This window comes from Schistocerca gregaria, chromosome X (genome assembly GCF_023897955.1).
Source record: "Schistocerca gregaria isolate iqSchGreg1 chromosome X, iqSchGreg1.2, whole genome shotgun sequence".
NCBI classification, from domain to species: domain Eukaryota; kingdom Metazoa; phylum Arthropoda; class Insecta; order Orthoptera; family Acrididae; genus Schistocerca; species Schistocerca gregaria.
Genome location: NC_064931.1, coordinates 726,660,155 through 726,677,598, shown reverse-complemented (window position 1 = coordinate 726,677,598; position 17,444 = coordinate 726,660,155). Strand labels below are relative to the sequence as shown.

General features: G+C 37.4%; 1 protein-coding gene across 1 annotated transcript in view; it reads right to left on the bottom strand.

Annotated features, from left to right (window-relative positions):
* Positions 1-17,444, bottom strand: part of LOC126298297 (ATP-dependent DNA helicase Q5-like) — a 147,873-nt gene that overhangs the window by 49,236 nt on the left and 81,193 nt on the right. Inside the window, exons 4-6 of the mRNA XM_049989594.1 lie at positions 15,951-16,127; positions 15,595-15,774; positions 15,306-15,411 (exon numbers count right to left, since the gene is read on the bottom strand). Coding sequence (XP_049845551.1) covers positions 15,306-15,411; positions 15,595-15,774; positions 15,951-16,127 — 463 coding nt within the window. The remainder of the gene's footprint in view (positions 1-15,305; positions 15,412-15,594; positions 15,775-15,950; positions 16,128-17,444) is intronic.

Below are 17,444 nucleotides of genomic sequence, written 5' to 3'. Positions count from 1 at the left end.
CAATAAATGGAGAGCATGAAACACAAAAAATTCTTCAGTCTTGGCCACTCTTAATTCTTTCTAATTTGATAATGTTTTTCAGCTAACTGTCCTCATCAGATCAAATACTTTAAAAAATCGGTACAATATACCTCTTTAAACAGTTCATAACTCATACAAAGTGTATGTGCAGTATGCTAATGCTAGGTACAGGGGAAACAAAGATGATGACTTTCCAAGCAGCAAGGGATGATGCCGCACATGATCACAGAGGACACTGAAATATCAATAATTTAAATATAGTGGATAGCTATAGGCTTGCACTGTTCTGACTGCCAACCATCAGAACACAACAGGCCACATAAATAACTTGACATATTAACCGGTAAGAAACTGCAGTTGTACAACCGATGTTCTGCAGGAGGAAAACAGGAATATACACCCCCAATGATTGCTACAATGGCTCTTACTGTAAAGCACAATAGATAACAGCAGATCTGCTATCCTTCCACCAGAAGAAACCAATCTAAAAAAGTTTCCCATGGCTTCCATCACAAGAGACCACTAATATTAATAGTATTTAAAATTTTGATGTAATGCCATGCTCAGAAGTGGAGTCATGATGAAACATAATGGACCCTCGACAACAGAAAACACCAGTACACCCAGTAAAAGGCCACTGTAACTGTGGCTTGAACATGGATTTTATTCAGTGGTAGTTATTTTAAAATATTGCATGGAACCACACCCAGAAAATGTGTTATGGAAGAAATGAATCATTGGAAGTAGTCACAGCCTTTTGGCCAAAGCTATACTAATGTAAAAGGTACATATGGCATAATAGTGCGGCATCCTTTTCTGGTTAGTCAAAGTATTTAAATCTGCATCAGGAAAAAGTATCTCCCAGCATAAGCTCTCTCAGGAGCAGCTCATCCAAATCCAAAGAGTGAAACCTTTAGCAGCCAACTAATGGTCAGTTGTGAGTGATCAGCCAAACAAGATGGATGTGAAAAACGCTGTAATTGTTTACCTTTTGTCTCATAAGTAATGCAAAGGCAAGTTATTCTGGCCCACTTTACTACAATTATAAAAATTCTTTTTACATTACTTGTTATATGCAATGAGTTCACATACATAGATGTTAGAGTATACAGAAATCATAGTGACTTATCTATTTTTAAGCAATCAATCTTGCACGTAAAACTCATAAATAAAAATTTACAAATACCAGAGTTAAGATCCATATTAGACAATGGCGTACCAATGCTGTATGTCATTGTTTGAGACAAGGCACTTGGTATATCTGAAATTTTAATGCATCCATATGAAGGAAGGAGTTTAACAAACAGAAAAAGAATCTTTAACTGACTAATGTCTCAGGCTAGGCAGTTTGTGGAACTCACATTTGGCTCTCTGGCAAATAAACTGCAAATTTTTCACTCTCCAATGGATGTTGGAGAAGAATTTGCAATTGCCATAGTAAAAGGATCCTGTGGTTTATGTAGTTCTGTGCAAAATACAGATGGCTATAAATTTGAAGATAAACTGCATATCCCTCAAGAACTGGAATTTCCCCCAGAGCTTACAAGCAACTGAGAGTCATCACCAATTTTCTTTCACGATGCAGACAACGTCTGGTTGCCTCGACAAGTGCATAGAGACTGAAGACAACCACATATGGTCTCCATGAGACACGTTGCTCACAACTCGCTGTGAGGAGCCAGCAGGCTGCCTTGCAATCCAACATGTTCTGATGGCTGCTGCAGCCAGGAAATCCTAGCTGCCTAGTGTGTGGACTACAATGAACCATCACTGTGTTATTGGCTGCTCTAGCCTGACTGCCTAGTGCATCATAGCCCTGATGACAGTGTCCCCTGATTAATTTGAAAACAACTTAAGTTACTTGGTAACAAACATAGGCCTGCAGTCAAATAACATCACCAGCAGAGATAAATATTCACATGTAGGAATGTACACCAATCACTAAGATCAAATTTTAATCCCAATCGAGGTAACAGTTTAAGTTAGTTGGCCTCAAAATAAAGTGTAGTGTTTCAAATCATGAAAAAGAAGCATGACTGATACAGAGTTATTATCATTATCAGTTTGCATTAATTTCATTGACATACTACAGAACTGCCCAGTCATATTATTCTGTTAAAATTTTTAAACCCTTTTCATTCATTAGATCATTAACATAAGGAATGAAAAGTGTTTAAAAACTTTTAATAGAATAATATGGCTGGTCAGTGTACTAGCATGTCAATAAAATTTATACAAACTGATATTCTTTATGTTAATGCTCTCCCCCCGCCACTCCCACCCCTCCCCATGGACCACGGACCTTGCGACTAGTGGCGTGGCTTGTGTGACTCAGTGATACAGATAGCTATACCATAAGTGCAACTACAACAGAGGGATATCTGTTGAGATGCCAGATGAACATGTGGTTCATGACGAGGGCGGCAGCCTTTTCAGTAGTTGCAGGGGCAATGGTCTGGATGATTGACAGTTCTGGCATTATAACATTGACCAAAACGGCCTCGCTGTAATGTGCAATAAGCTGTTTGTACCATGTATATTCTCAAATTTACGATCATACCCTTTTTTCAATCCTATTTGAAATGTTTTAAACTCTGACTGTATAGTAGTATATATCATGCTAACACAATTAACCTTTGTGATTTAACAAACAGATTACTTAAAATTACTGTACTACAAAAAGATATATTTTTCTGTAAATATATTGTTGTTGTTGCTGTTGTCGTTGTGGTCTTCAGTCCTGAGACTAGTTTGTCACAGCTCTCCATGCTACTCTATCCTGTGCAAGGTTCTTCATCTCCCAGTACCTACTGCAACCTACATCCTTCTGAATCTGCTTGGTGTATTCATCTCTTGCTCTCCCTCTACGATTTTTACCCTCCACACTACTCTCCAATACTAAATTGGTGATCCCTTGATGCCTCAGAAACATGTCCTACCAACCGATCGCTTCTTCTAGTCAAGTTGTGCCACAAACTTCTCTTCTCCCCAATCCTATTCAATACCTCCTCATTAGTTATGTGATATACCCATCTAATCTTCAGCATTCCTCTGTAGCACCATATTTCGAAATCTTCTATTATCTTCTTGTCTGAACTATTTATCGTCCATGTTTCACTTCCATACATGGCTACACTCCATACAACTACTTTCAGAATAGACTTCGTGACACTTAAATCTATGTTAACAAATTTCCCTTCTTCAGAAACACTTTCCTTGCCATTGCCAGTCTACATTTTATATCCTACTACTAAGGGAAGGGGGTATGACTTTAAAACTAGAAAAATGTAATTTTGGAATGAAAGGAATAAAATTTTTAGGTCATTACTTTTCTGAAGAAGGTATGCTGCCTGGTCCTGAAAAGATAGAAGGCATTGCTAAGTTACCAGGTCCAAGGAATAGGAGGCAACTGAAATCATTTTTTGATTTAGTAGGATTTTACAGAAAATTTTCAGACAACCAAGTATTAAACACACCCTGTCTCAGTAACCAATTTAAGAAAAATGCAATTTGGAAATGGGACCAAAATTGTCAGGAAACTTTTGAGAAGATCCAACAAACCCTATACAATGGTAGAATCCTATCTACCCCAGACTTTTCTCTACCATTTTGATTACATTGTGACTCAAGTGACTATGGCTTAGGAGCTCATTTATTTCAAATATGTGAAAAAAATGGAGTAATGAAATGTTGTGCAAGAGCATTTGTGAGTAGAATCCTGTTAAAACATGAGTGTAAATACACAGTGACTGAAAAGGAATTTCTTGTCATACATTGGGCTTTTACAAAATCAATGCACAGTATTACTGTTCATTTTTGGACCATCACCTGCGACCAGCTTAGCGAAAGAAGTGGTGACACTTTCTGTGCAACCCACCCATTACTTTTCATGACAATGCACAGGCGCATACAGCACAAGCTGTGGCTGCTCTTTTCAGTCAATGGGAATCGGGAAGTACTACTGTACGATTCACCATACTCCCCAAACTTAAGTCCTTGTGACTTTGATTTTATTGCAAAGACGAAGGAACAACTTCATGGCATTGGCTTCAGAACTGTTCCAGAGATTTAAAAGGCAGTAGACCACTCCATTCGTACCATCAACAGAACAGGCTCTGCTAACGGTATGTTACGTCTTCCACATCACTGGCAACAGGTTCTACACAGCGCTGGTGACTACTTTGAAGGACAGTAACAGGTGCAAACATGTAACTCTTTTATGTGAAACATTCTTGGCATTCTTGCCATGACAAGAGTACCGAGAATGTTTTACATATAAGTGCGGTCGCGAAAAACTTCGTTCCCATGTAGCTCTTTCGTATCGGTTGTGAATAGATAGTTGCCACTAGTTAAGTTCTAAATCTCATATGTGATCAGGGAACATTGTATTCTGAAGCTGATACACTGCTAAATGTTGTAGGAAATACCCCGGGAGCTGTGTATACTCCTAAAAAATCATCAAGACCATCAGCAGTATGAAGAACCATCAGACACCACCCTCCAATCAGCACACACCAGACGCCTCCTTTTACCAGCCTTCAATTACTGAGACCACAGAAACCTATGATAATATTTCAAGAACACCTGTTTTACTGCATGTTTTACTTTTCAAATTTGTAAACATCATGCACGGGTGCAAGACTTTCCCTCACAGTGGAATGCGAGCGAAACTCTTCGGGTGTGTGTAACATGCAATAAGTTGTTTGGACAATGTATATTCTCAAATTCATGGTCTTATCCTTTTCCTGATCCTATCTGAAATGTTTTAAATCCCAGTTGTATAGTAGTATATGTCATGCTAACACAATTAATCACTGCATGTGTGTTTGGCGGGCAGGAAGGAAGGAGAAATGTAAAGTTTTCTGCAGTTGTCTACAAATGGAATGTATTTCACTGAGTGAACATTGTAAATTTATGGCAACAAGGCATCCAGGACTATTAAATATGTAAATTATGAATGAATCAGTTTTGTCTTCTACATTATTCACATCAACCAATAATGCTTCTAGATCTACAAGACAACCTGGCCTCCAGACAGAAGAAATTCAAGAAATGGACTTAAGCAGATCCTCAAGGAGCAAAATGAGTATTTTATCTTTAAAACTACCACTAGAACCAGCCAACAAAATTTAATTACTCCATGAACCTTTATTACAATTAAAGGTCATCTAGTGTGTGTAACAAAGGAGGTCGTTAAAACATCTAAAAGCAAGGTGAAACTACAGCCATAATTTTTCCCAAGGGCATGCAGCTCTGCTGTATGGTTAAAAGGTGATGGAATCCTCTTGGGTAAAATATTCTGGAAGTAAAATAGTCCCCCATTCAGATCTCTAGCCAGGGACTACTCAGGACGATGTGATTATCAGGAGAAACAAAAACTGTAGTTCTACAGATCGGAGAATGAAATGCCAAATCCCTTAATTGAGCAGGTAGATTAGGAAATTTAAAAACGTAAAAGGATAGGTTAAAGTTAACTATAGTGGGAATTAGTGAAGTTTGGTGGAAGGAGGAACAGGATTTTGGGTCGGGTGAACATAGAGCTACAAATGCAAAATCAAATAGGGGTAACGCAAGAGTAGGTTTAATAATTAGTGAAAAAAATAAAAAAAGGATAAGCTACTACGAACAGCATAGTGAACTCATTATTGTAGCCAAGGTAGACATGTAGCCCACATCACCACAGTAGTACAAGTTTATATACCAACTAGTTCCACAGATGAGAAGGAGATTGAGGAAATGTATTATGAGATAAAAGAAATTATTCAGATAGTTACGGGAGCCAAAAATTTAATAGTCATGGGGGACTGGAATTTAACAGTAGGAAAAGGAAGAGAAGTCACACTGAACACAACATATTTCAGATAGCGTCACAGCCAGAAGTCACATGGATTAAGATCAGGTGATTAGGACAGCGAGGCTGTAGGGAAATAGTGGCTGGTAATTCTAACATTTCTGAAATGGTGTTTCAGCAGCTGCTTAACTGTATTTGCAGTGTGCAGAGGTGCGCCATCTTGCATTAAAACGATCCCATCCACACATCCACACTGTTGGAGAGCTGGAATGACATGGTTATGCAAAAGACATTCATAGCACTTACCAGTGATGGTACAGGTAACAGGACTGGAAGCACCTGTCTCACCGAAAAAGTATTGCCCTATGATAAATGATGCCATAAACCCACACAGTAACCTTTTCAGGATGAAGTGGTACTGGTTGATTTGCATGTGGATTTTCCACTGCCCATATTCTACAATTCTGTGTATTGACATATCCTGCCAGGTGGAAGTGGATTTCGTCTGTCCACAAAATCTTCCACGGCCAATCACTGTCCACTTCCATGCCAGCAAGAAATTCTGAAGCAAATATCTCTCTTACTGGCAGGTCAACAGGAACAAACTTGTGCAATTGGGTAATTTTGAATGGATAGCAAAGAAGGAAGTTTTGTAGAATTTTATGCACTGCACTCACAGCTATGTACAACATTCGGGCAATTCTCTGTGCACTACACATTTGCCCACCACCATTCATCTCCCGCTGCATTGCTGTGGCCACAGCTTCCACTGATGTCAAATCAATTCGTTTCCTCCCTCTACCAGGTTGAACATAAAAAGAACCCATCTCTTCAAACTTCTGAATTATTTTCTCCAGCCCACAGTAGTCATCGGACCAATGCCTTTTTTCAAACCTTCAGTGTTCAAAACTTCTGCAGAGCAATGTGTGGACAGTCCTCATTCTTGTAATACAGCTTTACAAGCAGAGTGCGATCTTGCAGTGAGACAGTCATGGTGACTGTCGCAGACACGAAAGGAGGAAAAGCAGTGTACCCGGCGTGTTTATACCAACTTCATTGAGTCGTGTGCATAAGTGTTTTCATTTACATTTTCTGACACATACAGCGCCATTGACTGATCCATTTTCACACTATCATTCTGACCAGTGGTGTTATTTCTACAGTGTTTCCAAAGTTTAACTTTAATTATAATCACCCTGTACTTGAGGGCAATACTGTGGGAATGGAAGAGGATCTAGAGGAAGATGACAAGGGAGATGCGATACTGCATGAAGAATTTGACAAAGCACTGAAAACCTTAAAAGTTGAAACAAGGCTCAGGAGTAGACAACAATCCTATTGAGCTACTGATAGAAAGTACTGAAAAAAAGAAAAGAAAAAGAACCAGATGTGAAAATTACTGAACTGTCAGTTTAGTAAGACATGGCTTCAAAATAATAACATGAATCCCTTACAGAGGAATGGAAAAACTGGTAGAAGCCAAAGACTACAAAAGTTTAGACAAGAAGACAATAGATGATTTTGAAATGTGGTGCTACAGAAGAATGCTGAAGAGTGGATGAGTATATCACATAACTAATGAGGAGGTACTGAATAGAATTAGGGAGAAGAGAAATTTGTGGTACAACTTGACTAAAAGAAGGAATCAGTTGGTAGGACACATTCTGAGGAATCAAGGGATCAACAATTTAGTACTGGAGGGAATCGTGGTGGAGAAGTGTGTGTGTGTGTGTGTGTGTGTGTGTGTGTGTGTGTGTGTGTGGAGGGGGACGCAGGGGGGGGGGGGGGGGGGAGGAATCATAGAGAGAGACCAAGAGATGAATACAGTAAGCAGATTCAGACATATGTATGTTGCGGTAGTTACTCGGAGATGAAGAGGTGTGCACAGTATATGATAGCAAGGAGAGCTGTATTATCCTAATTAAGTCATATGATGAAGACAGCCTTCAAAAACAGATAGAGATATAATACAAAATTTAACACAATGGTTCAGTGCACATGAGCTAATAATAAAGTCTGAAAAAAACTGTGTCAATCAAATTTTCACACTTCCCTGAAACTCCACCCAGCAATTCCAATTTCTAACATTGACTGAAAAACTGTCTCATCTGCGAATGAGACAAAAATTTTAGGTATATATATCCATGACAACCTTAAATGGGAGACAGACTTAAATAATGTAAATCAAAAGTTAAATACACTTACATATTCTGTTAGAATGTTCTCACAAAATACAAGCGTGCATCAGTGGTCAGAATGTACCATGACAGTATTCATTTACTACTGATGTATGGAATTGTCTTTTGGGAGAACTCCATATGTAGCACAAAAGCATTTAGGCTACAAAAAAGATTGTTAGAATAGTAACACATGCTAAATACAGAGACTCATGTAGACCAATATTTAAAGAGTGTCAGTACACTGCCCCTTCCTTGTTTATACACCTATAATGAACTAATCATCATAAAAGTAAGCATATTAAAAGAAGAAAACATCTTCAAGCATAATTTTGGTTTCCTCTCTCATGATACTAGACAGAAGCACTACCTGTATGTCAATTCAGTGAGCAGCAACATTTGTCACGGAGGAGTGTATCGTACTGATATTATGTTATATTACCACATGCCATCCTTTCTGAAACAGATGTATAATTTACCTAAATTTACAGTGAAATGAAAAGGGTAATTGCTTGATCACTGCTTCTATTCTGTTTCTGAGTGTTTGGTGCACCAAGAAAATACAGTGTAATTCATCGCATAATTATTCTTAACTATACAACCATATTCTTTCTATCATATTATTGGTTTCATACTTATGTTAGCAGTATTCAATTTGTATTGACTGTTGTTATGTAAATTACAATACATACAAACCTGTATGTAGTTTATCAAACATGACTTATCCTATATCATTTGTACAAACTATGTATTTAATCAGAATTTACATGATAAATAAAGAAACACAAATACAAGTACAAATTATACTGATCAAATGTTCATCAAGATTTAGCTAGTATCATCTAGTATTGATGCCATACCATTTATAACAAACACATTGTTGAAAATGTAATAACAACATAGCTTTGCTAAAATAACATTGCAACTGAGTAGAATTTTATTACCAGGTGTACCAGTATGAAATGAGTGTTAAGATACAAATGTGTCGATAGGGAACATTTGTTGTGCACAAGCCTTAATTTCTTTTTTTTGGTATGACTTGTGTCAAAGATATTTAGCATACATCAAGTCATGGAACAAACAACATCATATGTTTCCATCATGTTAACAATGTCAAATTTTGTACCAGAAACTGATAATTTGCAGAAAGCTTCAATTTTTTGTTTTCATTTGAAAAAAAAGTGCTGCAGAGTCACATCGAATGCTTGTCGAGGCATATGGTGATCATGCTCTATCAGAAGCAACATGCAGAAGATGGTTTCAATGGTTCAGAAATAACGATTTTGATGTAAGAAATGAAGAATGTTGAAGACCACCAAAAAAGTTCAAAGACGCCGAATTGAAAGCAATATTGGACGAAGATGATACTTTGAGTCAGAAGCAAATGGCAGTGATGCTAAATGTTGCACAACAAACCATTTCTGTTTGAAAGCTATGGGAAAGATCCAAAAGTGTGGAAAATGGGTGCCACATGAATTGAATGAAAGACAGATCGAAAACAGAAAAACCATTTGTCAAATTTTGCTTCAAAGACATGAAAGAAAATCAATTTTGCATCGAATTGTTACTGGCAATGAAAAATAGATTTATTTTAAGAATCCTAAACGGGAAAATCATGGGTTAATCCGGGACAACCATCAACATTGACTGCAAAACCAGATCGATTCGGCAAGAAGGCAATGCTCTGTGTTTGGTACGATCAGAAAGGCGTGGTGTATCATGAGCTTTTAAAACCCGGTGAAACCATGAATACTAATCGCTACAGACAACAAATTATTAATTTGAACTATGCATTGATCAAAAAAAGACCAGCATGGGCCAGAAGACATGGCAAAATAATTTCGTTACACGACAATGCACCTGCACACATGCAAAACTGGTTCTGGATACAATCAAAACACTTGGCTGGGAGCTGCTACCCCACCCGCCGTATTCAGCAGACTTGGCCACTTCCGACTACCATTTGTTTTCATCAATGGGATACACAATGGCTGAGGAACACTTCGGTTCCAATGAAGAAGTCGAAAATTGGGTGTCTGATTGGTTTTCTTCAAAAGACAAACATTTCTATTGGCGTGGTGTCCACAAATTGCCAGAAAGGTGGTCAAAATGTGTAGAAAGCAATGGTCAGTACTTTGAATAAAATGTTTTTACTTTTCAATTTAAAATTAGTGTTTCATTTTCACAAAAAACATAGTTATACCTAAAATATACAAAACACATAGATTTTATGACTGACAGATGACAGTGGTGAAGGAAGCGGAGGGAGCATTTTCAGGTGGCATGCAGCACTCTACATGCTCATGTGGTCCACAGTTGCAAATGTCCCCAAATAAAAACAAAATGTATGCATATGTTGCAGTCATGTTCATCAGTTGTGGGGAGAGTAATAATAGCATCAGCAGCAACAACTACATTGAATTTGATAAATATCTTACTATCATAATTAATTACATGTTTAAGACTGAATAACAACCACAGAATGTGTGTTCCATCACAAACAGTAAATGTCATGAAGCAATAAATTAATTCCACTGAATTAATGAGATAAAAAAATGTGAATGAAGGTTACAACACTAATAGATGTACACTTCTGACATGAAATTGAAAATATGTTTACAGATTACTAATAGAAAAAGGTACTTGATGTTACGAGTAAGTTTCCTTGTCATGCTATTGTAAAAAGGTGTTTCCAGTTACAGAACAGGAAATCTTGCAATTAAAACTAGCACCACAGACAATGATTTGTCTGAGATTCTTCTGAATGGCGTGTCTAAAAGATACTTTGAGCGTATAGTTATATAACCAACTCATAAGGACAATGTTTTAGACCACCTAGTAGTTAACAGACCCAAACATTTTGATCAGTTAATGTAGAGAAAGGCATCAGTGAGTTAAAAATGTTAAGAAAGATATGAAAATGTTTTTCCTCAGCAACAGCGACAGGAAGAAAATTGCAGAGATCACCTCTAAGGATAACGATGTTGAATACAAATTAATAAAATTCAAAATCATCATATGCCTTAAGCCACATGTTCCATGCAGAGGGTTGTGAGGAATAGGAAAGACCCACTATGGTTCAATAGTCATGTTAGAAATTTTTTACAAAAGCAGAATGAAATTGTCACAGATTTAAGCAAATTCAAAGTAAAGCTGACAAACAAATGCTGAATAAGCCAAAACACAAATAAAGAGAGCAATGCAAAAGCATTCATTGAATTTAAATGTAAGATTTTGCCAACAAATTTTACCACAATCCTAATACATTTTGATTGTATGTTCAGTCTGTAAATGCATCAAAATCATCCATGACATCACTTGGTGACCATACTGGAACAAAACACGACAGGGAGGCCAAAGTACTGAATGCAGTCTCCCATCTTTCAAACACTGCATGAATGCAGAATTGGCAGATACTGAGATAAATGAACTAAGATCACTCACCACAGGCATGGCATCTGGAGCAGATGAGATAACTGTGAGATTCTATAGAGATTATGTGAAAGAAATATCTCCCTGTTTATCAGACATTTATCGTAGATCCCTGGAGCAGCCAAGGGTACCAAGCAATAGCGAAAAACTGAAGATCATTTCCACTCTCAAGACTGCACATAACTGTAGGCCTATATCAGTGATGTCTATATGTTGTACAATTATAGCACATTTTATGCTCATGCATTATGACAGTACTGAAGAGCAAAAACTGCCTCTACAAAATCAACATGAATCAGGAGGATGTCCTCATCAGCAAAAACAAAACTGGCATTCTACTGATTGTAGCATGGAGTGTTAGATACCCTAGATAGGCACATATGTTTCAGAATTTAAAAAGGGGAATGGATAGATTGAAGTTAGATATAGTGGGAATTAGTCAAATGCAGTGGCCTGAAGAACAGGGCTTCTGGTCAGATCTGTACAGGGTTTAAACACAGAATCAAACAGGAGTAATGCAGGAGTAGGCCTGCTAATGAATCAGAAAATACTAATGTGGGTTAACTACTGTGAACAGCATAGTGAGTACATTACTGTAGCCAAACAGACATGAAGCAAACACCCACCACAGTACTATGAGTTTGTATGCCCACTAGCTCCACAGGCAAAGAAGATATTGAAGGAATGTATGATGAGATAAAGAAAATTATTCAGATTATAAAGGGAGATAAAGTTTAATTGTGATGAGTAACTTGAATTCAACAATAGGAAAAGAAAGAGAAGGAGAAATAGTAGGAAAATGTTGGGGTAAGAAATGAAAAAGGAAGCCACCTGGTACAATTCTGCACAGGGTATTATTTAATCATCGCTGACACTTGTTTTATGAATCATGACAGCATGTTATGTACATGGAAGTGACATGGGGACAATGAGGCTTCAAACTGATTTACAGTGATACGACAGATATCATGAAACCAGAGTTTAAACTGTAAGATATTTACAGGGGCATAAGTGGACTCTGAGCATAATTTTTGAACTGCAGATTAAAACTGAAGAAATTGCAAAACAGTAGGAAATTAAGGATATGGGACCTGGATAAGTTGAAAGAACAGGAGATTGATGAGAATTTCAGTGGGAGCATTAAGCACATTAGATTGAAAGAGGGGAAAACAATAAAATGGGGGATCAATTGATAGGTTTGGGAGATGAAATAGTAAAGGCAGAAGAGGATCACATACATGTGAAGAAAAGGCCTAGTAGAGATCCTTAGGTAACACAGGAGACACTGAATTTAACTGACAAAAGGAGAAAACATACAAATGTAGCGAATCAAGCAATTGAAAGAGAGCAAAGACATCTAAAAAATGAGGCTGACACAAAATGCAAACTGGCTAAGCAGGAAGGGCAACAGTACAAATGTAAGAGTGTATAAACATTGTGACTAGGGGAAAGATAGACACTGTCTATAAGAAAAATAAAGAGATCTTTGGAAAAAAAGAAGCAGCTGTATGAACTTCAAGATGACAGGCCAGTACTAACAAAAGAAGGGAAAGCAGAAAGTTGGATGAAATACACAGAGAGTTCACATAAGCTAAACAGACTTGAGGACAATAAGCTAAACAAACTTAAGGAAAATATTATACAAAATGAAGAAGAAGTAGGTGAGGATCAAATGGGAGATGTTGGCAAGTGGGGTATACTTAGCCCTCATGAGGTCAACTGATGAGCTACTTGACTAAGAAATAATGGTGCCTGTCACAAAACAGACTATGGCAGGGAGAGCGATGTGCTGGCCATATGCTCCTCCATACCCATATCCAGTGACGTCTATTAGCTGAGGATGACACAACAGTCGGTAGGTTCTGTTGGGCCTTCTGTGGCTTGCTCAGATAGAGAGAGAGAGAGAGAGAGAGAGAAAGAAAGAGAAAGAGAGAGAGAGAAGTGCACAATTAAGGTGGTGTCATAATAAAGACCAGTCAATGAACACCAAAAATGTTGTGTAGAGGGAACAATTTGTGTAGTCTCACATTGTTGTACAGTGATATGAGGGAATGCCATGAGCAACATACTAAAAATCCGGACCAGTTGTGGTTGAGTGCGGGAGTGGTTATGGGGCCACATTTGAAGATCACTTTCATACAAAAATGTATTCCAGTTCAAAATTAAACTGCAATAAATGTTCTAAAAATGAAAAAAAAAGAACAGAAAAATCTATTGTGAAGTGCACGCGATGAAGTTTAGGTGGTTTTTGTAGACCAATCTGATGTACTTTCCCTATGTGGCAGACCACAAGTACGCTGTATAATATTATTCATCCTGACTTCCTCTGCAACAATTTGGCACATTGTAAACCATCATTGTTTACACCCTGTATAACAAACATCTTGCAAAACTGGAGAAAAAGGAAAATTTGAAGTTTTTAATATCATATCAATGTCATACATCATTAGCTCTGGTGGCCAAAGGCAGAGTGTAACTAGACTGTCTATTATACCAAGGCTCACATGAAATGATTTATGAAAAACCATGAAAATCTAAATCAGAAGAGTCAAATGGGGATATCTATGTATTGCACAGGTGTCAGAAGTAATGTCCTAATCACAATGGGAGAGTAGGGTGTCAGAACAGAGAGTCATGAGATAAAAGATTAAGATTAAGTAAGCTTTGACTATATTCTAAAAATATGGGTCAGGTAAGGGCTTGTCGAGGCTGGACTGTGAGGGCGTCCACCAGTCTGGGTGATAGATGAATATAGGTATGGGAAGAGGGACATAAGATGGTTCACATTTGAACTAGAAGGAGGCGGTCCAGGAGAGCAGATATGGGCAGACAGTGAGAATCCATCTGCACGGGCTGAATGTTGGAATCTCTGAGAGAGGCTCGACTGGCCTCTGCTACCCAAGGCACTACCAGCAACCACCACATGACCTCATTCTTAGAGCTCCTATTGATTGGCTGTGGTGGTGCATGCAGCTGGTTTATTCAGTGAAGTACAGAATGTGGTGGCCTGATGCTGATGCCACAGTTCTTCTAGGTATGCAGGCATTGTGGCACCTCATATCTGTAGCAGGTCACAGCTACAAATGTGAAAGAAAATTTTTAGATTCTCAATAAAGCATTACTGAATCACTCTTGATAACCCAGACTGGCTAGGCATCCTGTATAATATTGTTTGGATGAGAAAAACCTGCATTATGAGTAGAATCCATCTGAGACACTCTTGCAGTAATCTGTCCCAGAAACTACACATTTTCACAGTGACATGTCTTCTCCCTCACACATTTCATACCAGTCTCTCATCAAAACCAACTGAACAGGACTTTCACGGCTACCAAACAAATTCAGCCTTATGCACAAGGGATTAAATTACTCATATGTGAAAGCATTCAGTGGCCCACCAACAGACATTAAAAGCCTATCTATTGAAACGTTGAAATTCATGAGAAATTTTAAGGAATACCCATTTTACTCAACTAGTTAATTTTTTACCTTAAATGAGCATGCTTAAACATATATTTTATGTTTTGCACTAAAACATGCCATATTTACTTTCATGTATCCAGATGTAACTTCAGTTTGCATGTAGTATTGGGATGTTCCATTAAGAGTACATTTCAACATACTTTTTATGTTTTGTAGTAAAATATACTGTATTTATTTTCAAGTATCAACATGCAACTTCAGCTGATGTGAGGACTCACATGAATTTTTCCTCAGCATATGTTTTGTTGTACAATATTTTTGTAAATTTTTTTGTCCAGATAACTGACTGTTTTCAGGTCCTAGTGACTCCGCTGTTATTGGAATCAATGGAACTTGTAATAAAATAAAAAGTAAATAGAAATAGTATAGAAGCTTACAGACGGCTTATAAAATGAACTAACCTGCATGATATGCAGAACAGGACACACCCATACCTCTGAGGACTGAAGCCACTGTCTCTGTAGTTCGACGCCTCAGACAGTAGATAATACCACACCCATCAGAGATCTGTTATGTGTGTAGTATTAAAATGGAAAACAGATAGTAAATATCAATAGAACAAATTCTCATTTTAGTGCAAAATGATTCAATTGCAGCCTAGCACCTGAGAAAAATGGTTCTTTTTTTAAATAAAAAAAACAACAACAAACAGCAAAAATCCCATTATAAAGTCAATACTTTGTTCCTTACCGTCTTATTAAGAGTATAACTCTCAGCTAAACTATCAGAAATGAATTTCTTTAAGTCTTCATACACGTTTACTTTTTTTCTGGAAACAACTTCCAGAAATATATTTGACCTGAAGCATGGCATTCTGAATACTGCTACTGGTCTGCGGAGATTAAGAAATGAAGTAATTGCTGCCATTTCCTGTAAAATGGAATCATTTATGTTCATGTACAGACTTTTTTTGTATTGTGAAATGAGAAATGAGCTATATACAATAGATGATCTCATTAAACACACTCATTAAGGTCTTTAGTTAAAGACTGCCTTTTTACCCAAGAAAATTTATAAGGTTATAGTTTGCATGCTCATATATGTACCTGATCAGTAGCAGTTGCTGTCAGAGCAATACATGGAATGTCAGGATACATTGCACGTAGCTTTCCGAGATTCATGTAATCGGGCCGGAAGCCCAGACCCCATTCATATACACAATGCGCCTCATCAATCACAATGTATGACAGTTTACTTCTATTGTATAGGGAGTCAATTATTTCCTATAACATAAAAAACCATACAGATATCATAAGTTATTTATGTATATTACATAAAGTTGTAATTCAGCATAAGTAGCAAAAGTAGACCAAAAATAGTGGACAAAACAAATCCAAGCAGTTGATGTAAACTGAATCTCCTGAAAACAAACACACAAATATACACTGTGTCCAAAATTTTAAGTTACTTCATGACTGCTGAAACTGTTCAGGTTCAGTTGTAGTAATAGAGCTAATTGGGAAGTACGGTTCTTCTTATTCATCTGTCTCTCTTAAATGTAAGTAACCTGCAAACAGTGGAAGAGTTCTTCAAGGCGTTGTGGGATCCCTTGTGCATTACAATTTTTTATTTCCCCTGACACAATTTTTCTTCAGTTGACAAGAATTTGAAGTTACAATCTATTAGCAATTATGTTTCTATTGGTGCGCTCTCTTTTTTCTGCACTTGGTTGCACATCAGAAGTTAGTGTCTGCATAGAATTTTAGAGCTGGTTTCTTCATCACCACTTATCTCAGCATACAGTAGAGATAACATTTTTCCTCTCCTCCTTGGAGAACAGTGCACACCCTATTTCACACTGGGTAGCTCCTCTATTAACAAACTGTGCAGATGTTTGAAAGCTGGCTTTTTGTGAACATATCACACTTTCCACAAATCTTAATTCTTTAGATTCTACTTATACAATAATAGTTCTGAATATTTAAAGCAAAATTTTAGGCCAGGAATAAAGGGAACCACTTTATGAACAATAAAACTAATCTTTATGGAATCAGGCTAAACAGATGACTTCAATGAAAATATGAAAGAGAGAGTTTACTTGAACTCTCATTTAATCTTTTCATTATAATCTTCTCGTTGCAGCATCCTTCATCCTCCTACCATTTATGAAAGTCCACTGCCCCAAGGTTCATCACGTCTTTGCCTATTAGCATACAATTAATGGAAATTGGAGTGGCATCCACATAAATCTGATAGCTCTTGCAACGCTTTCCACCTCCCTCTGTTATCTGTTTTGAAAGCACCATCAAATGTTCTCCTTTTCTTTTTACTATTACAAAAATATATTGATACACAAATTAAATATAATCACATGTATTATTGCAAAATATTTTTGGAGGACTTGCCAGCCAAGTTCTCTTTGTAACTTGTGTGTCAGCAATACCCACTGACCCAATAGAAACAGTGATAGTGTTGAAAAGGAACAATACATTTGAAAGATGCATCCGGTTGATTTTTCACCACTGGAGCTCAACACTGGGTGACAGGTGAGCTTTTAAGCAGGAAGTATCTAGCAGTTAGGATGGGACTAGAGGTCACAA